The 21,225-nt window shown below is 44.9% G+C and overlaps 1 protein-coding gene across 1 annotated transcript in view; it reads right to left on the bottom strand.

The window, feature by feature from the left end:
• LOC115088100 (adhesion G protein-coupled receptor F5-like) overlaps positions 1–21,225 on the bottom strand; it is a 151,622-nt gene that overhangs the window by 88,834 nt on the left and 41,563 nt on the right. The window contains exons 4-5 of the mRNA XM_029596055.1: positions 18,851–19,012; positions 9,002–9,151 (exon numbers count right to left, since the gene is read on the bottom strand). Coding sequence (XP_029451915.1) covers positions 9,002–9,151; positions 18,851–19,012 — 312 coding nt within the window. The remainder of the gene's footprint in view (positions 1–9,001; positions 9,152–18,850; positions 19,013–21,225) is intronic.

The following is a 21,225-nucleotide window of genomic DNA, read 5'->3' as shown; positions in this document are numbered from 1 at the left end:
TTCCCTCCCAGGCAGCTCCGATTTCGGATCTGCCTGGGAGGGAATAGGGGAAGGCAGCAGGGCTCGGATAGGGCTCCAGTTCTTAACATGCACGCGCCTGTGCGCGCATGTTATTAAATTGGGTGTACATGTGCGCGCACTGGCTAGCGCAGGTGCGTAGGTCTTTGAAAATTTGCCCCTAAGGTTTTAATGCAGAAAACATATGTTATTAGTAAATAGCTCTCACTGGAGAAAATGGGATATGTGGTAAATAACACACAGTTTCTGCATTGAAATCTTACCTCAGCTTAGTGAATCAGTGATGGCCTCTGCACCATGATGAATATGGTCATGGATGTGATGAGGCAATTATCGAGGTATTGCATAGAACCTTTTAATATAGGTAAATAGCTTGTTTCTATGAGGATGCCTCTGCTTTGAAAGTTCATGTTTTAGGTAATGTCCCTAGAGAGGACTATACTAGTAAGCTTCACAACCATACACACTTTAACTCCAGTTCTTAAAAACGCATATACATTAGGGATGTGAATCGTTTTAGGACGATTAAAATTATCGTCCGATAATTTTAATATCGTCTTAAACCGTTATGGAACACAATACAATAGAGATTCTAACGATTTATCGTTATAAATCGTTAGAATCGTGAGCCGGCACACTAAAACCCCCTAAAACCCACCCCCGACCCTTTAAATTAAATCCCCCACCCTCCGAACCCCCCCCCAAATGACTTAAATAACCTGGGGGTCCAGCGGCGGTCCGGAACGGCAGCGGTCCGGAACGGGCTCCTGCTACTGAATCTTGTTGTCTTCAGCCGGCGCCATTTTCCAAAATGGCGCCGAAAAATGGCGGCGGCCATAGACGAACACGATTGGACGGCAGGAGGTCCTTCCGGACCCCCGCTGGACTTTTGGCAAGTCTTGTGGGGGTCAGGAGGACCCCCCCAAGCTGGTCAAAAGTTCCTGGAGGTCCAGCGGGGGTCAGGGAGCGATTTCCCGACGCGAATCGTTTTCCGTACGGAAAATAGCGCCGGCAGGAGATCGACTGCAGGAGGTCGTTCAGCGAGGGTTCCGGCGCCTCGCTGAACGACCTCCTGCAGTCGATCTCCTGCCGGCGCCATTTTCCGTACGGAAAACGATTCGCGGCGGGAAATCGCTCCCTGACCCCCGCTGGACCTCCAGGAACTTTTGGCCAGCTTGGGGGGGTCCTCCTGACCCCCACAAAACTTGCCAAAAGTCCAGCGGGGGTCCGGAAGGACCTCCTGCCGTCCAATCGTGTTTGTCTACGGCCGCCGCCATTTTTCGGCGCCATTTTGGAAAATGGCGCCGGCTGAAGACAACAAGATTCAGTAGCAGGAGCCCGTTCCGGACCGCTGCCGTTCCGGACCGCCGCTGGACCCCAGGTTATTTAAGTCATTTGGGGGGGGTGGGGGATTTAATTTAAAGGGTCGGGGGTGGGTTTTAGGGGGTTTTAATGTGCCGGTTTTGCGATTTTACGATTTTTCGATTTTTCACGATTTTTCACGATTTTTCACGATATTTTACCCCCCCAAACGGCAACAATACGATTCCCTCCCCCTCCCAGCCGAAATCGATCGTTAAGACGATCGAGGACACGATTCACATCTCTAATATACATAAAACAGGTAGAATTAGCACTAGTCTGAAACTGGTGAGCAATAACACCAATCAAGCAAGGCTTTGAGCTTAACTCACCAGCTTCAAACTTGCTAATTCAGCCTTTCAGAAGGGTAGTTTTCAAAGCCAGTGCTTTGCCCGCAGAAAAGGGCTTTTCGAAACTTGCTTTCCCCTTGTGTGGTTAAACTTATACGAGCAGTGCCACTACATGTACAACTTTACCCATGATGCAAAGGGACATTCCTGGGGGCAGGGTTGGGAAGAAGTTTGTACTTAATGTGCCTGCTTTTGAATTTTAAAAGTATGCACGTATTTTCTCCCACACATTAGCAGGTGGGTAATTTTCCTGGGGTAATTTTCGAAATGAAAGCATATGCATACTTCCACCTTGAAAACGGGTACAAAATCTGCAGGGAAATAACTGCTGGACTTACTCCTTATATAGGTAACCTGTGGTTGGGAGTTCTTCACAGTTACAGGGTTAGGGTTCTTAAATAGTCGTGGTTGAGCAGATATTGTAGTGGACCATGGGGTGAAACTCCATCGTGGAAAGGGGCTTCCCATCCTCTTTGGGGATGGGAAGCCCCTTTCTTCCCTGTACACTAATCAGAACCCCTCCAAAATCTGTAATCATGCAGCACCTTCCTTATCATGTAATGACCAGACACAAAGTTCACACAGATGATGTTAATTATGATTCCAACTCAGATCTAATTTTTTTCAAGATCAGATAAATATCTTTATACGTCCACATCCACAGACCACTTCACAGGGTTAAACACTTCTTCACATAGTAGAAGATATGTGACAGTAGCAGAAAGCCATAGTTTCAGAAACACACATGGGATAGTTGAACCCCGATGCTTAGATACAAACACTAATCTGAGTTCCTGTATTTGTTGAGGGGAATCCACTCCCTAATTCTGAGATCCATAGCCTGTATGGTTACTCTCAGTTTTAATGAGGTTACTCCTGGGAAGGAAGAGATTCATATGGTTTGTGGAGCATTCTCTCTCTTTAATGCATGGAGGGGCCCAAACTTGGAGACTGATGAATTTTAGCAAGTCTCCATGCTGCAACTGGAAGTCACTCAGCTGCTGCTGGATTGTCTCAGATCCTCCCAAGTTCTGGCTGGGTCTGGCTGATTCTGGCAGGATCTGATGTCAGACCTATAAAGATGCAGCTCTGACTCAGGGAATCCTGAAAGGAGTCACAGGGCACACTCAATACTGGGGCTTATTTTCTGCTGATAATCTCTCTTTCTCTCTCTTTTGTTTTCCCAACTGGTGGGACCAGGAGACAAACTATGCCTAGCTGGAACTTACCAGGGGCTCAGAGGACTTCATTACTTAAGAGAAAAGGCGTGGGCCTTCCTAGAGCTGTTCTGGATATCTGTGAGTACAAGAAATGGGTAAATAATACATCTGCAGCTGAGGACTGACAGGACCAGGAGGGAAACTGTGCCTAAATGGGACACAGTGCAGGGATCAGGAGGTTTCAGTCTACAGCAGGAGTGATAATCTCTGGAGCTGTTCTGGGCATTGTCAATACTGGAAGAGACTGTAATTGGGGAAGAAATTTTTGTTTTGTTTTTTCTGTTTGTTACCCCTGCACAGGTGGGGCCATAAACTTATTTGTAGTCTCTTCAGGGCATGGACCATGGCTAGAAGTAGATTGTCTCTTTTCTCCCCAAGGTGTTGAATGGGGGTAAAGTTACCATTCAAGGCCCCGAGTGCAAAGGGTGTCTCTGGTAGGTCTGTGTTCCCCTGGGAGAGGAGTATCCCATCAGAAAGTTCACACTGTGGGCCCATTGTGCAATAACTACTCCAGGCACCAAGGTGGCATCTAAAATTAAAGTTTACTTGCGGATAATAATGCTGTAGTGGCAAAATTCACTCTGTATAAGCTCCACAAATGAGGTTAACTTGATTGCAGTTCCTTCTCTCGATCTGTGCAAAATATTTCCTCATAGGGACCCTTGTTATCTCCAACCTCCAGGGTGTGGAAAAATGAAGGCTTTGGAGTAGAGCATGAACCCATTTTTAGGGGTCAGGGATCCCCTCCAACCCTGGATGAAAATAGGCAAAACAGTCTTGGCATGGAGAACTGCAAATTCTCTCTCTCACCCGAAGGGCGAAGACTCCTAGTGGTATCCTCAGTATTCTCAATTAATTTGTTACTCACAATTCATAGTTCTCTTAGATTCTCTTGGTGCTTGGATCCCTTATGGAGGAAACCAGCTGGAACAGCAGTTCCTGATGTTTCCTTCAGGCAGGAAGAGGCAGCCAAACACTTCCTCCTGAGTCTTAAAACAAAATCTCTTTCCTTGTAAAGCAATTTAATACCGGAGAGACCTGGCACTGGGTCACAACCACCTCTGTCCTCATCGAAGGGTAGAGGGGCAGGTCTTCCCTAACCTGGGCAGCCCCCCGAACAGGGTTCCCTAATCCCTGAGTCTAGGTGGTGTGCAGGGTCTCACCAGGCTTCCTACCAAGAAAATGTACAAAGCCCAAAATATACCCAGAGGGAAAGCCCAACCAGTTAGTGAGTAGACTGGAAGGAAGCCCTCCCAACCCTGGTCAGATTCCACAGGTTGGGTTAGCCTGCTTCCCCTGACTGGGCCTGAAAACAACAAAGTCTAAGCTCCTCACTGTAAGCAAACCATAAAGACTGCCCTCTAGGGAGTTACTTCAAAAACCTCCCAGGGGGACAGTCATTTCAGACCCCTCAAAGGGAGGGGCTGCATGCAAAAGTTATGCTCCCCCTTACAGACCTACACTGCTCTAGCTTGAAGGCTTCCTGGTAATTGAAAATGGCTATCGGTTTACATGTTGAAGAAAATACTGGAGCTGATGGAGTTGAAGTGACATGGATGAGAACTGTAATTTTTTCCTGTAATGTTTTGTTCTAAATAAATCTTAGTAAAACAGTTTTGTTTTGGAGCACAAGTTTGGTGTAGACAGTCATTTATTTCATGGAGAGGTCCTAGGCCCTGTTTTGGTCCTGCAGATTATCCTGCCTCCAACTCACAGCCTGAGAGATTGTTTTCCTTACTTTGCGAAAGCTGCCCAAGTGCTATGCAAGGTGACCCCAGAAGAAACAGGGGTTACAAAAGGGTATTCTAACAGGAGGAGGGAGAGGATGTTTTTCTCCTTCCTTTTTATGGATCCAGTATCTCATTCTTGATTACTTCATCCTCTCAGTCAAAGTCAAACATAGACTTTTGTTTTAAGAGTACAACTTGTAAAAACCCCATCCACAGTGTAAGGCTGGGGCAGTAATCTCTTAAGGACCCTGGTCTTTCCATGAGAAACTGAATCCAGGCCAGACTCCTGCTCAGTGTGAAGTAAAGTACTGGGGAACTACTGCAGGGCAGAGAGACCTTCCACACACCACATTGTTCATCTGTTTGGCTTGCCATACTGCCAGCTCACCATCATTAAGGGCCCCATCATTGTTCTGTTGTTTTTTTTTTTTAATTCATTGTTTGTTGTTTTTTGTGTCGGCATGCACCTCTAATAGACTGGAGCAGACTGGTAACCAAGCTCAATGCCTTAGGACACTGATGGCTGGCAACCTTAGCCACACAGGAATTCAGCATGCAGTATCGTTCCGGGTAAAACAAGATGGATGCCAATGCTCTGTCACAAAGGACCTATAGTGAGGAAGGTTCGGACTCATGGATACAGGTGCCAGAGGATGGCATAAAGGCCTTGTGTCATACCCCCAGATAAAGTTCATGCAGTAGTTTGATTGGGTGTATCCATCACTGCCCTACCAGCGGCCTACTCCAAAGTTACTAGCTTAAAGGGGGAAGGGTTGCCCTCCTTATGGGAATCTGATCTGCAACAGGTTCAGAGATATGATCCTAGCCTTTCTGTGCTTTGGCAAGCTAAGAAGAGCCACAGGGCTGTTACATCTGTGGTGTCACAGCATCCAGATATTCCCCTGTTGGGATCGCCAAGTGATGACAGATGATTTACTGTATTGAATCATGAAAGGCCACGAGCATAGTGCAAACAAATAGCTAGTATTGCCCCAGACGTTATGGAGGTGTGTACTAAGGAGCGTGCATGATGATACCGAATATCTGGGGATAGATTGCACTCTGGTTGGGTTTCCTCAGAATAGAATTCCAGGTCCCATCCACAGTTCTTTTCTTCAGTTGTCTCAATGGGATCCTCCCTACAAAAAGTTCAGTAGCAGGGAACACAGCATCTCTATACAGATATCCCCTCTTTGGGCAGGAAGAGTGGCCACAAACTTCCTTCTGGGAACTCAGAAGAAATCTTTACAAAAAGGGCAAAAAATAGAACTCCTCTGCAGCAGGCCACCATTTGGAATCTTCTCTACCTTCTGATCTAACCTATCTGGCGGATACCCTGAATTCCTCCAGCCAGGGTATCAAGGCTCTCACAGAAGGAATCCTCAAAATTAGCAAAAACATCCAAAAGTCTCAATCAAAATATAGAACCAGCACTAAGGCAGGCACTGAATCCCTTCCCACTAGGGTACTGGTCCAGGATGGGAAACCCAGCACCCAAGCAGGGGAACAACTCAAGGAAAAACTCAGAAAAACCCTCTTACTCTTAACTAAAATGCCACACTGTGGATTGCTGCAGCCTGCTTTTATATGCAGCAGGGGGCTGGCCTTTCCAGTAACCTCAGAGGAAGAGCTGTTCCTATCCTAGCTCACAGGGTTCATGTCTAGGACATATTGTGATGATCCCAAAGAGACATCACAAATACAGAGAGGAAACACCAATGGGCAATATATAACTGAAACAACTGGCAAAGAATGGCTCAAAAAGGTGCTTCTAAAGTACACAAACATATCCCATCTCCCAAAACATCCTCACCCACACACTCACACACCCACCCTCACACCCAGTCACCAAATGCATAAACCCCTCTACACATACACACCCCATACCCACTCATATCCACACCCTTCACACACATCCTCACAATCACCTACCATGCACACACACACACACACACACACACACACACACATACCCCTCACACATCCCATTCATTCCTGCTCCCAGTATACCCACACTTAAGCCTCCCCGACAGGGAACATAAATTATGCAACTTCTCAATTCACCCCCATATCCTAGTATACACATACACACCTGCCTCACACACCCCACCTACCTACACACAGCCACAGCTCCCCTTTCATACATTATCACCCCATACAAACCTTCCCAAATGCACACATCCATCCCACAAAACACACCACAGCACCCCCATACACCCACTTATAGCCATACTTTCAGACACTCCCGTGCACACAGCCCTTCCACACACATATCCAACGTACATACAGGCTCCATACATATACCACCTCTACCCATAAACACCCCCTCACAACCACACCTACTAACAAAAATCATGCAACATGTCCCACCCACAACTTACTCACCCACATGCACACAAACATGTCACACCCACACTACACACAGCCATATGCCCTCCCCATCACTGCTCCCTATAAGCTGTGCATGTGTGCATGTGCACCCAGCAAAACATAATGCGCACAAGAAATCCTGATATTACTTTATACTGGCTCATAAGCATAGCACACAAATTTGAACTCAGCTTATAAGAGCTTGCACAAAGAAAACTGTTGCACACATAGCCTTTCAAAATTGGAGAAAACATTGCTCACCATATACACCCACAAACATCCCCAAACACACATCTTCACTCACAACCACCCAAACATGCACAAGAACACATACACACAGACAATCCCTGCCCTCAAAATCCCATCCAGCCTCACATACACCTTACACCTCTCCTATAACCCCCTCCTACATCCATACCCTCCATTCCTCCCCCAAATAAGATAAAAATTGAATTAGGTTACAATTGTGTTCACCAGTGAAGTTGCCTGTTTATGGCTGGGGAAGTAGTTCAGAAATATTTTAAAATAAATAAAATATACCACACCACAATACGCCCTCAATAGCCACACCCCACACCAACACACACCCCTTCTACAAATCTATGTTGGAAAGTATTCCTGAAGCCATGCCTCTGCATGCTTTCCCTACCTGTTCTCTGTAAGGATACCCTGACCTTTGTTCATGGCCCCCTGTTTGTGTTTTTTTTTCTTCCTGGAATGTCCTCTTTCACACCTGAGATCACTACTGCCTCCCCTGTCTCAAGCCAGAGTTTGATCCTCAACAGCTCCATGTACTGCCACAACATCCCCTGCCCAGTGACGCTGCTTCTTCTCCCCTGTCCTGCATGCAAACTTCTTCATAGTCGAACACGGCACATTTGCTTGTGCACTGCCTCCTTCACCAACAGCACACGGTATTTCTGCCTCAGGCTCTCTCATACCATTCTTGTTTCCTGCTCTCATGTACTCGTGTTTTGGTGCCAAATGCTGGTAGTGAGCCGGTCTCAATAGTACTGGCCAGCCCATCACCCTGCTCTCTGGTTTATTTTCCCATACATTTTTTCAAAACATCAACACGCCTATTTCTTCTTTTGCCCTCTTTATTAGATCCACTTTCTTAGTCAGAGGTATTTGTTTCTTAATTGTTTAAGTTTGTTTTAAATAAAAGTATGCATTTCATGTTATAGGCACTCCCCTTGTCTTTGTTGCCCCAAAATCCTCCTTTATTTATTTATGTCGTATTCCTCTTGTAGTTGGGCCTCCAAGGGAAAGTTTTTGATAACCTAGGATAAAGGCTGATTGACATTCTTTCCTGTGCCAATGAATTAAGTAAAAAATGCACATTTGGCAAGGTTTTTTGTTTCTAGTTATGTTGGATTTCTTATCTTATGTGGTGATCACTGAAGTTTGACAAAAAAAAGCATTCAACCAGCCTTATTGATGCAAACTAGGTTGGTCAGAATATTTTGATTGCACCAGTCAAACAAAACAAACATTGCCATATTTATTTCCCACAAATATTTTATGAATATTAGGTTTTAAAACAACGTTCAGAAACAAATTTTCCCTGGCTAGGGTCTCAGTGCTTCTCTAATGCTGGCAGTAATTCCTTGCCAAATACACGCTTAAATATTGTGCTTTTTTTTTCCTGAGTTTCACAAACAGAACATCAAATTTAAGTTGTAATAACCCTGTAAGACATCTCAAATTATTGTCTCCTATTTGAAACAGAGCATAGATAAACTAATTACAAGACAGTGCTTCACTTATTAATCATTCAGCAAACTGACATATGGCATTAGCATCTCGTCTCCATGTTAAACTCACCAGAGTATCCAAAAAACACTGGTGCACTCCTACAGCCTGCTCTCCAGGAACCTAACAGGTTTAGGATTTTAAAATTAATTTTAGTACCAGGCAAGATACTATTACAGTAAAGATGTTCACTTACCCATTGGAAGACAGTACGGACCATGTGGAGGAAACGTGCTAATGCAGGAACAATTATTAGAACATAGTGGGCCTTTGCTGCAAACATCATAAGGCCACGTGTAACCACTCTCACAGGAACACTGGCTCTCACTGTCACTGACTGTACAAACTGATGAAAAAGAATTAGAAAAGAAGATCTGCAAAGCATACCATAGAAACAGGAGAACCAATGTGTTCAATAAGGCTAACCTTGGGGGTCATTTACTAAAGGTTTTTTTCCCCCCCTTTTGTGTCTATGGGAAAAATGCTTAGTAAATGACCCTCCTTGTTTGTGGAAGGAAAAAAGATTCATATATGACCAAATGAAAATTCTTTAGGTAGCATTGTCAATATAGTACAGGAAGGTCAAACAGAGATATAAATTATTGGTTCCAGGATTACAAGATTCCCTGGTTGCAAAGGATATAGTAGCCTCATTAGTAGGAATGTACACAAAATGTTTGCCTAAAAAGTGAAAAAAATAAACTATTCTCCATGAATATTTGCAAAACAAATTTAGTCTACTATCATAAGGGGTGGAGTGGTATGAAGTATAATTGTTTCAAAATATCCATTTAACTTTAGAAATTGATTTATTTCTTTAACTCATAATGGGATCCAGACAGCATCTTATTATTCAGGAACTTTAATATGAATTAAAGAATGCCTAACATTAGAGGTATATAGAGAGGATGATGTTCAATGAATGATGTTACCTAGGTAACTACGCAGTTATCCAGGTTAAATCATCCATTGGAAATTACCCTCCTCCTCTGTGGGTAAAAGCTACCTGCTCTGTTTCACGGCAGGGGTACTTTTACCAAAGGGAAATCCTGTGGGCTGTTTCTGTTTGAAATTTTGCTTGCAGGTACAGCCTTACACAAATTTTAAGAATTGCCCCATCATGACAAGCAGGTTTTCTCTTTCTTTCCCTTTACCACATCGAAGTTTTTGAGTATGATTCACCAACCTTGAATCTCATTTTCAGTAATAAATGTATGATACATCATAACCTTGCATCTGGATGGACTGACAATTGAAGGGTTTACACCATCTTCTGCTAATCTGAGATGCCGCAGCACGACTTTTGGGGGCTGCAAGCGATAGCATTGTATCTGTGTATCATACCCATCCTAGAATAACTACACTAGCTTCCAGCTCTCTAGAGCACCATATTTAAAACCCTGACTCTGAGGAAATGGACCAGGTTACCAGAAGGACAGGCTATCCTATGCACCTGCCAGGCCTTGAATATCCTCCCAAGGAGCCTCCTTAATTTTACAATCACTGAAAGAAATCAATAGCTCTCATTCTATTTATTTATTTATTTAAAAACTTTTCTATACCGTCGCTAAGTTTATATACCATCGCAACGGTTTACAAATAGGCACATAGACTAAGGTAAGTAAATGTAGGATATCGTACATTCTAACAGGTGCCAATAAAGTTCGGTTACAATTTCATAAATAAAATCATTATTTGAGTAATGTTGGTCAAGTCCAGGTATATTATTGAGTTACTATCTCTTTGAGATATTACTTCTTAAATGTAGGATTGAGTAAATTCATTCTCATCTGCAGTACCCTGTACTTTCATTCTCTACCCTCCACACTCTTTAGTGAAGGCTTTTTAAAAGCCTATACCTACCATACCTATCAGCAAATCTTTTTGGGAGCGACACCCACCCTCTGGAAGTCTCCCCAGAGGAGCTTCGCGTAACTCAGAACCACCTCCAATTCTGGAAGCAAGTGAAATCCTGCTCTTTCTTCCAGGCTTTATTGGGCGATGTTTCTGAATAACTGGAGTAGAACCATTGGACTCAGGATCTCCCTTGGCTGTGAAGATTAAATGTCTTAGTTCTCATGTCTTACACTTAGGGACCTATGTTTTTAGTCATTTTATTTTATTTTTCATGGGAACTGCAATACTATAACAAAAATAAAATCAGTAGAAAATAGATTTTTCCATGGCTGTTTTTTTTTTATCATAAAGTCATTTTTAATACTGATTATTTTTGTTATAATATTGAAATTCCCAGGGAAAATAAAATAAAAACTAACAGGTTCATTCATTAAAACACGATGGACCGTTACCATGTGCTTTAGGGCATTATCACACATGATAATGCCCTAACACACATGATAAGTACCGCATTGTGATGTTAACATTTAAATGAGTGAAGGGGGCAGTGCTAGGGTGGGGTTTGGTGGCGTTAATAAAATTTTGAAGCCGGTACCACTTCGAGTGATAATGTTTTACACATTATCTCCAGCAATAGCGCTGGAATTAGCTACACCTTTCTGTTGGCACTATGGGGCGAAAGGGGGCAGTGCAGCTGCAACCATAGGAGTAGATTTTTTTAAAAAGCGCGATCGCGTACTTTTGTTTGTGCAGCAGGCGCAAACAAAAGTACGCTGGATTTTATAAGATACGCGCATAGCCGCGCGTATCCTCTAAAATCCTGGATTGGCGCGCGCAAGGCTGCCGATTTTGGGCAGCTTGCGCGCGCCGAGCCGCGCAGCCTGCCTCCGTTCCCTCCGAGGCCGCTCTGAAATCAGAGCGGCCTCGGAGGGAACTTTCTTTCGCCCTCCCCTCACCTTCCCCTCCCTTCCCCTACCTAACCCACCCCCCCGGCCCTATCTAAAACCCCCCCTTACCTTTGTCCCTAGATTTACACCTGCGAGAAGCAGACGTAAATCTACGTGCACCAGCGGACTGCTGGCGTGGCGTCTTCCGACCCGGGGGCTGGTCCAGAGGCCTGGACCACGCACCCCGGGCCGGCGCCATGCCCCCGGTCCCGCCCCCGAAACGCCGCGTCCCGCCCCGAAATGCCACGTCATCCGGTCCCGCCCCGACACGCCCCCGACACGCCCCCTTCAAAAAACCCTGGGACCTACGCGCGTCCCGGGACTCTGTGCGTGCCGGCAGCCTATGCAAAATAGGCGCGCCGTGCGCAAGGCCCTGCTCATGTAAATCCGGGCGGATTTACGCGAGCAGGCCTTTTAAAATCCGCCCCAAAGTGGGCAAAAATGCACTGCCGCAATGCGGCCACCAGCTCAGTATCGCCCCCTTGCCCCTTTTTTCGTGACTCATCATTCCGCTATAATTATAATTATACCAGAATGATGAATCCTGGGGTGAATTTTTAGGTCCCTATTTACACTCTACCTGTCCTCTGTTATTGAGCTCTCTTGTCTTTCTTGCTCTTTCCCTTGTACCCCTCCCACACAGTTTGGGCCAAATGTAACAATATCCATCTAGGTTCACTAAGAATATAAGAACATAAGAAATTGCCATACTGGGTCAGACCAAGGGTCCATCGAGCCCAGCATCCTGTTTCCAACAGGGGCCAAACCAGGCTACAAGAACCTGGCAAGTACTCAAACACTAAGAAGATCCCATGTTACTGATGCCAGTAGTAGCAGAGGCTATTCCCAAAGTGTTGGAATCTGTGAGAGGGAGCACTGGGGAGCGCTCCCGATTCTGGGGAAATGTGTGCCCTTGGACCATGACGCGACTGCAGAGAGGAGCTCTGTGAAAGCGCCGCGGCAGTCAAGAAATATCCAAGCATGGGAGGAGCAGACTGAGCACCTCCCTAACCTCCGCCAAACCTGCACGCACCAGTAGAGACCCAGTAACGCTATGCTGGTCTTTGGGGTAGCCCTCCGGCCACTTGATAGCCCTTTTGGACCTGCCACTGGGTAGTAGCAGATGCGGCAGGATGGACAGAGGTCAAGGACAGGCGATGGTACTGGAGCTTGGAACAAGATGGGGGCCTCAGCCTTGGATTAGGCTGAAGACTTGAATAAGACAAGGAAGCTCGGAGGCTCAGACAAGTTGAAGACATGTGGAGCTTGGGACTCAGACGAGACGAGGATACTTGGAGATTCAGATGAGATGAGGACATTGGGTACTTGGAGACTCAGACGGGATGAGGATGCTTGATACTTGGAGACTCAGATGAGACGAGGTCACTTGGTACTTGGAAGCTCAGCCGAGATGAGGACGCTTGGTACTTGGAAGCTCAGACGAGATGAGGATACAAGGTAACTTGGAGCACAGATGAGACGAGTACATGAGGAAACTTGGAACTCGAACTAGATGAGGACATGAGGAAACTTGGAACTCGGAACTTGGAACTCAGAAGAAATAAGGGCAAAGGTAGCTTGGAACTCAGATGAGACGAAGACATGAAGTGGCTTGGAACTCAGGCGAGATGAAGACATGAGGTGGCTTGGAACTCAGACGTAAGATGCTCAGATGTAGATTGAAGATCAGATGTGGATTCTAGAGAGTCAGGCGAGGATCTGGATATTCCGATGAGGAGTTGGAACTTGGAAAAACTCAAGTGAGGATAAGGACTCAGGATACTCAGAGGCTTAGAAAGGTGCTGCCCCTCAAGGCACCCTACACAGCCGATGTGGGCTGGTCACAGACCACCCTATCCCATGGTGCGCCCTACACAACCTGAAGAAGCTGGTCGCGGACCACATGGAGATGGAAGCAAGCACAAGACTGAGGCTCAGGACAAGGAAGGAATCCAGGCAGTGCTTGAAGACAGATCCTGCCAGAAGAGGGCTCCAGCCACCAGGAAATGGACACCGGATAGGAACGGATTTACTCCCAGGAAAGGTCAGCTGGAGATGAGGTCCGGGGCGAGCAGGCTGAATCCAGAGCTTGAGGACTGACGGTACTTCAGGATTAGGACTCGGAACATCAGGGCTGGAACGTAGGACATCAGGGTACCTCGGGACATCAGGGAATCTGGACATTAGGGAACTTCAAGAGAGGAGGACCACAGAGATGACTGGATCATGATGGATGAAAACATCAGAAGGCTGGGATGTCAGGACATCTGAAGACAAGGGGACGTCAGGACATCCGGAAAAAGGGAGACGTCTGGACATGGAGACATGAAGACATCAGGACATCTGAAGACTGAAAGACATCTGGAGATCTGGAGAAATGAAGACATCAGGACATCTGAAGACAGGAGGATGGGATCCGTCGAGAGACCAGAACATGGAACGAAGAAGACAACGGAGGTTCAGGAACCATGGACGAAGACAAGGAGGACAACGAGGAACAGAATGCCTTGAAAAAGTGAAGAGGGATCACGGAGAACTCCTGGAATGAAGAGCAGGAACAGAAGATCTAGGAGAGGTCCAGCTCCATGACCAACTCCTTGCAAAGGCGAAGATTGACTGAAGGCTGAGCCCTTTTGTAGGGCTGAAGAGGAAATGCCTTGGAGCAACAGCAGGAGGAGCCCAGGAGGACTTCCCACTGCTGGCCCTTTAAATGAAGCAAGGAGGTGTGGCCACGCCCCTTGGAGGAGACAGGACCTTAGAGAGCGACGGCCTGCTGAATGAAGAGGAAGCAGGCCCCAACATGAGCGGCTCTCTGCCGTGAAAGAAGAATATTGATGGTGGTTCCCTGCCGCAAGAAGAGGAGCTCCAGAGTGGCCTCCAGGCCATGGAACAGGATGTCTGAGGCAGCCTCTAGGCCATGAAGAAACAGCAGAGTTGGTGGCAGCCTCCAGGCTGCAGAAGAAGAACAATGGTGGCAGCCTAGCCATGAAGGAGCAGGAGGAGGTGGTGCCCTGGCTGCAAGGATGGCGGCGGAGTCTGCAGCAGCCTCCAGGCCGCAAAGAGGAGCATCGAGGGCTGCCTCCTGGCCGCAGAAGAGTCGGCGCTGGTGGTGGCCTCCAGGACACAGAAGAAGGAGTGGCGGCGATGGCTCCCAGGCTGCATGGGAGGCCTGGACAGTGGCGGCTTGTGCCGCATGGAGACAGAGGTGTCAGCGGCGGCCTCCAGATGGCAAAGGAATGACATTGGGAAGGCTAGCAAGGAAGGTAAGAGACTGCTCGCAGCTAGATCCATGGGCAAATTCGCAACACAAAGTCAACTTGATTAATAGCAGTTAATGGACTTCTTCTCTAAACACGTATCCAAACCTTTTTTAAACCCCTGGAGCCCTTTCATGGTTACCCTCCAGTCTTCAGGTACAATGGATGATTTTAATGATGGGTTATAAATCCTAACTAACAGATCTGAAATTTCATTTTTGAGTTTCTTAAGAACCCTGGGATGCATACGATCCGGTCCAAGTGATTTGCTGTTGCGTGTCCTGGCTGCATTGGTGCCGAGGCCGGGCCTGATCACCTTGCGCTACCCTCTACCAGTTCCGGCCTTGCTGCAGCCACCATCTCCCGACATCCTCGACGCTCTCCCCAGGCATTCTCGGCCTATTCCACGCCACAGGCTTCTCAGCGGAGCTCCCGTAGGGGCTCTGCGTCTTCCATCTCCTCTGCCCCGCCCCCTAGGCATGCGCGGCCAACGTCTCTGCTTTTAAAGGGCCAAGCGTGGGAAACCTGGGTCAGATGCATTCTGATAACATCACACAGCCCCAATATATAAGGTGAGGCTCTGTCCCCAGAACCTCGCCTTGACAATCGGGTTGACACCTCGGTGTTTCTAGTTTTCCTGTTTCTTGCTCCTGTGCCTGATCCTGTGTTCCAGTGTCTCCTTGTTCCAGAGTCTCCTTATTCCAGCATCTCCGTGTCCCAGTGTTCCCGTGGTCCTCTGTGTCTTCCAGCATTTGTCTTGTTCCTGCTCCACGTTCCCTGGTAGTACCCTTTGGACTGATTCTCGGTCCTGACCCCTGCTTTCCTGACTAAGACTGACCGCTGCCTGGACCTGACCATTGCCTGCGTTCAGACCATGTTGACCGCTGCCTGGAACTGACCTCTGCCTGCCTGACCAAATTGGCCGTCACCTGGAACTGACCCTCACTTGCCTTGACCATGCTCGGACTGACCTTGGATTTGACCCCTGCTTTGGCTGACCACTTCTGGACAGAAAGCCTGGCTTTTACCCTTGTGCTTCACTTGGATACCCTCTTCTTGCCTTCTGTGACCACCAGACCAACCTGCTTGGACTCTGACCGTGGCCTTCATCTAACCAGACCCACAGGCGCTGCCTGTTCCGCTCAGAGAGCCTTCCTGAACTGCTACCTCCCTAAGGTCTCCGGAGTCTCCAGTTCAGGTCTGGTCTATCCTCTGCATTAGCCACGCACCCTTACTCGTGGTGGGCACACCTCTCCGCTACCTCTTCGAGAGACCCTCTGAGGCTCACCTAAGTCCAGGCGGTCTGGGTACCCAAGTGCTCAACATGCAGACACCCTGGACTGTTATTGGCAAAGCTCCAGCTAGCCTCTGTCTCCTTGTGTGCTCCGCCTCTTGGTGGCAGGTTCTCTCTGGGTCCAACCAGAAGGCCATACCAATCCTGCACCAGACCAAGAGTCCACCTCTAGTGCAACATTTGCTACTCTCTAGTTTGTCAATCTGACCTACTACATCTTCCAGGTTCACAGTGATTTGGTTCAGTTCATCTATCTCATCACCCTCGAAAACCATCTCCGGAACTGGTATCTCCCCAACATCCTCATTAGGAAACACAGAAGCAAAGAATTAATTTAGTCTTTCTGCAATGGCCTTATCTTCCCTAAGAGCCCCTTTAACCTCTCGGTTCTCTAACAGTCGAACAGACTCCCTCATAGGTTTCTTGCTTCTGATATATTTTAAAACATTTTTATTATGAGTTTTTTGCCTCTATGGCCAACTTCATTTCAAATTCTCTCTTCGCCTGCCTTATCAATGTTTTACACTTAACTTGACAATGCTTATGCTTTTTCCCATCTTCTTCAGATGGATCCTTCTTCCAATTTTTGAAGGATGATTTTTTGGCTAAAATAGCCTCTTTCACCTCACCTTTTAACCATGCTGATAATCGTTTTGCCTTCCTTCCACCTTTCTTAATGCATGGAATAGATCTAGACTGCACGTCTAAGATTGTATTTTTAAACAATCTCCATGCCTGTTGAACACGTTTAACCTTTACAGCTGCATCTTTCAGTATTTTTCTATTTTCTTCATTTTATCAAAGATTCCCTTTTGAAAATTTAGTGTTAGAGCTGTAGATTTACTTATTGTTCCCCTCCAGTTATTAGTTCAAATTTGATCATGTTATGATCACTATTGCCAAGTGGCCCCAACATCGTTACATCTCTCACCAAATCCTGCATTCCACTAAGAATTAAATCTAAAATATCTCCCTCTTTCTTTGGTTCCTGAATAAATTGCTCCCTGAAGCAGTAATTTATTCCGTCTAGAAACTTTCTGTCTCTAGAATGTCCTGATGTTACATTTACCCAGTCAATATTGTGTCCTTTTTGGTAATTTAACTCTCCCATTATTACTGCACTGCCAAATTGGTTAGCTTCCCTGATTTCTGTTAGCATTTCATCATCTGTCGGACCATTTTGACCAGATGGACGGTAGTATACTACTATCACTATACTCTTACTCAACACACATGGGATTTCTACCCAAATAGATTCTACTGAGCATTTAGTCTCTTGTATGATCTTTATCCTATTGGACTCTATACCCTCCCGGACATAAAGTGCCACACTCCTACCAAGTTGGTCCTCCCTATCATTGCGGTATAATTTGTACCCTGATATAGCACTGTCCCATTGGTTATCCTCCTTCCACCAGGTCTCTGTGATGCCAAATTATGTCAATCTCATCATTTACTGCTATACATTCTAATTCTCCCGTCTTACTTCTTAGACTTCTGGCATTGGCAAACAGACATTTCAAAGTGTGTTTCTTGTTTGTTTTAACAACCTGCTTCAAGGATACATTCCTCCAAACCATGCACTACTAAGTGATTGTCGGCTTTCCCCCTTGTTCTAGTTTAAAAGCTCTATCTCCTTTTTAAAAGTTAATCCCAGCAGCCTGGTTCCACTCTGATTAAGGTGGAATCCATCCTTTTGGAAAAGTCTCCCCCTTCCCCAAAAGGTTCCCCAGTTCCTTACAAAACTGAATCCCTCTTCCCTGCACCATTGTCTCATCCACACACTATTTATTCTATGCATTATTAGTATTATTTATCTGATGTATAACCTGTAAGCACATAGCAGTATTAGGATGTATGCTCCATTTTTAAGACCCTGACTGAATGAACTTTCCTGCTCTTTCAGCTTTTTAAAATTGTTGAACCCCATCTTGGGTGAATTCTCTTTCAATAAGGTGAGTAATATATCTAAATAACGAGTAATAAATAATTAAGCAACAGACTTAAACCTACTAATTTAGAGGTATGGTAATGCATGTTACAGAAGCACTTTAATATATCTATTAAAAGGCATAAAGCCTTTAGCAAATCATGTGGTAAACATGTTGCAATAACACACATTAAACACATGTGTGTTACCATGTGTGTTTATTACTCATTAGTAAATAGGCATCTTAGTCTGAGTCTTGATTCAATATATGAGGTATGTCAGCTTATTGTCATATCTGCTTTAGGTTTGCTTACAATAAGCTACTAGAACAATGGTCTTTTCTGCAGACCACATGGGAATAAAATGGTGGATTTCAGCCTGCAAATCCAAGAGTTGTTAGGCATGGTATTTGCATTCTTGAACTACAAGGTTATTTTGCTATTGCTGAATCTTTAGCATGTACAGTACTTCTTTCATAAGTCATATGGTTGATAATTTTAAAAGGAATTTTCTTGCACGCTGAGGACTTATGATAAATCCCTGGGACTGAAAGCTGCCTTCCCTTAACTGATAAATATGGCAAGTACTGAGTTCCACAGAATAGGTGTGGCCAGCTTTAGCTGCAGGGAAAAAGTAGTTCTACATGGGTGGTTGCTCTTTGAAAATTTGTATGAAGTTCTGTGGGTATAGTACCCACTGATCTTCAAACTATTTTCACATTTAAAAATTGCCTCCATAATGATGTGCAACCATGACTCACCTGTTGTTACATTCATGCTTATAATATTGATTCCTGTTTCAGCAGTATTTAATAGTGTGGAAAAATCCAGATTCTTTAAATATTCATTGAGAGATTCTAGGACTCCAGTCTCTGAGCAACTTATTTCAATATCTTCAACATATTCCACTGGAGCTGAGTTACCTGCAGCCATAGGAGAAAAATGTCAGGCAACTTTGAAAGTGTCTTCAGATATAAACATGAGCATGAAGTATCTAGCAATAGTGAATACTTGCACTTGCTTTTTTGCTTTTGAGAAGAGGTTTGCTGCCACTCAACCATATTTTATTAGGGAAAGAGAATGGAGGACAAAATAGGCTGGACTAGAGATGGGAGGAAAGGTAGAGATGAATTGAGTTGGGGAGCGTTAGGAGAAAGGGCAAAGGAGAGACAACCTGGGGATAGAAAAAGGGAGAAAGTTGGAGAGACATGAGAGCGCAGACATAAAGACAGGCACATAGAGATGGAGAGGCTGAAGAAATGGAAAGAAGGGAAAATAAGAAAGCTTGAAAAGACGGAGAAGGAATGAGAAAATAGAAGTGAAACTGAAATGAAGAACCTTAAAAAGAGGAAATAGAGACAGAAAATAAATCAAATCAGAGATTTAAAAATCTTATAAAACAGTTGCAAAAATGTCTGCAGATTTTTTTTGTGTGCAAATTGATTGAACTTTGTTCTTGTTTTTTCTCTTAGAGCCAAACTAGACTTCTTGACTCATTTGAATTTCCTATCTTGTCCACCTCCCTGCCTTGGAAAACAGGATGGTGCCAGAAGTTTAGAGTTGGGGGTTTAGAAATGCTAAGCAAGAGAGGACAATGGTAATTTAGTTACCACTTCTGTAAATTCCCATTGTTTTCTGTATGATATTCTGGACGTAAGAATAGTTTTTGAAAACGTTTTCTAAATCCAAAAATATTTAATGAAATCCAAAATATAAAAAACCCATAATTTTAAAATTAGAAATTTCAAAAAGTTCTAGAAAATGGCATCATCTCTTTTCTGCGTCATTTCCTTCTGCCCATTCAATTGTAACAATTGAAAGTCAGAAAAATGACACAAAATATATTTTACTGATGAACTTGTAATCTGTGTTTTTACTTGTAAAGTGCTTTGATGATGTTTAAAAAATGGAAATGTGGCATGAAAAATAAATAAATAATAATAATATGAAAATAGGGAAATTCATACACTGAAATAACTTTGGAAATTTTGCTGGCTCTTTAGCAAAGAAAATCAGGCCAATTTATAGGTTCATTTTCTGCTTAGGGAGGCCTGTGCTGGACCTGCATGCAAGCTAAGGACTATACCATAATGTATGTAGGGTACTTCTTCCATTAAGTACAATGGGCAATGTGCTGGTCTTTGAAACTATGTAATTAGACACTCTGAGGTCCATATTTAAAAAATGTATGCATGTAAAATCAGCTTTTGCTCTCATAAATCTAGCCTTTTAAAAATATACTCCCTTTGTCTGGGTAACTTTGTTCACACAAAAATATGTGCAGACAAAGGGCCTCATTTTCCAAAGCTATCGCAGGCTTGCGCTGTTAACGCAAGCCTGCGATGGCTAGTGAAAGTAGCGCAGGCCTGCGTTACTGAAATCGGGGCGGAGTCAGCCCCGGAAGAGGAGGAGTTGGGGCGTCACTGGGGCCGACTCCGCGACGACGGCGCGCACAGCGAAAAGGTAAGTGCCTTTTCGCTGCCTATTTCGCGCCCAATAACTACACCTTCTATGGTGTAGTTATTGGGTGTGATGCCGGCAGCGATTGCACCACAGCGGTGCGATCACTGCTGGCTAGCGAAGGACCACCCCCCGCCCGACCACCCCCGACCCCCAGTAGCGCAATTTTCTAAAGTATCGCAGGCCTGCGATACTTTAGAAAATGAGGCCCAGAGTTACCTGGACAAAAAGTGGGGAAGAGCTGAAGATATTGCAAGGGCAGGTGAAAACCAGATGGCATCATATTGAGATCTATCCAGTTAAATTTATGCAGATAAGTTGATCCACATAAATAGCAGGCATAAACACTGGTAAACAAAGTTTTTGTTTCCTTCAGGCTTTTTGGTGTTCCAAATAGATTTTTTGATGCTGATCACAGATATTACTTCGAAATTTGTATATCACGTAAGGTTTTTGAGAAACGGCCAATTTTGTGTTACAATAATTGTGAAATTTTAAAACATAATCTCATGTACATATATTTTCTTGGTAGACAATAGTTTTTATGATTTTTAAAATTCATGTCATATTTTTGACGGCCATAAGCAACGTAACATGTAACAAAGACTAACCTTTTTTTAAAATACACCAAGAAACTCTGCCTGATCATGCCAGAATTTGATCGGGCAAGCCCCAG

The sequence above is a fragment of the Rhinatrema bivittatum genome, chromosome 3 (assembly GCF_901001135.1).
Source record: "Rhinatrema bivittatum chromosome 3, aRhiBiv1.1, whole genome shotgun sequence".
Classification (NCBI taxonomy): domain Eukaryota; kingdom Metazoa; phylum Chordata; class Amphibia; order Gymnophiona; family Rhinatrematidae; genus Rhinatrema; species Rhinatrema bivittatum.
This window is presented reverse-complemented; position numbering and strand designations above follow the sequence as displayed.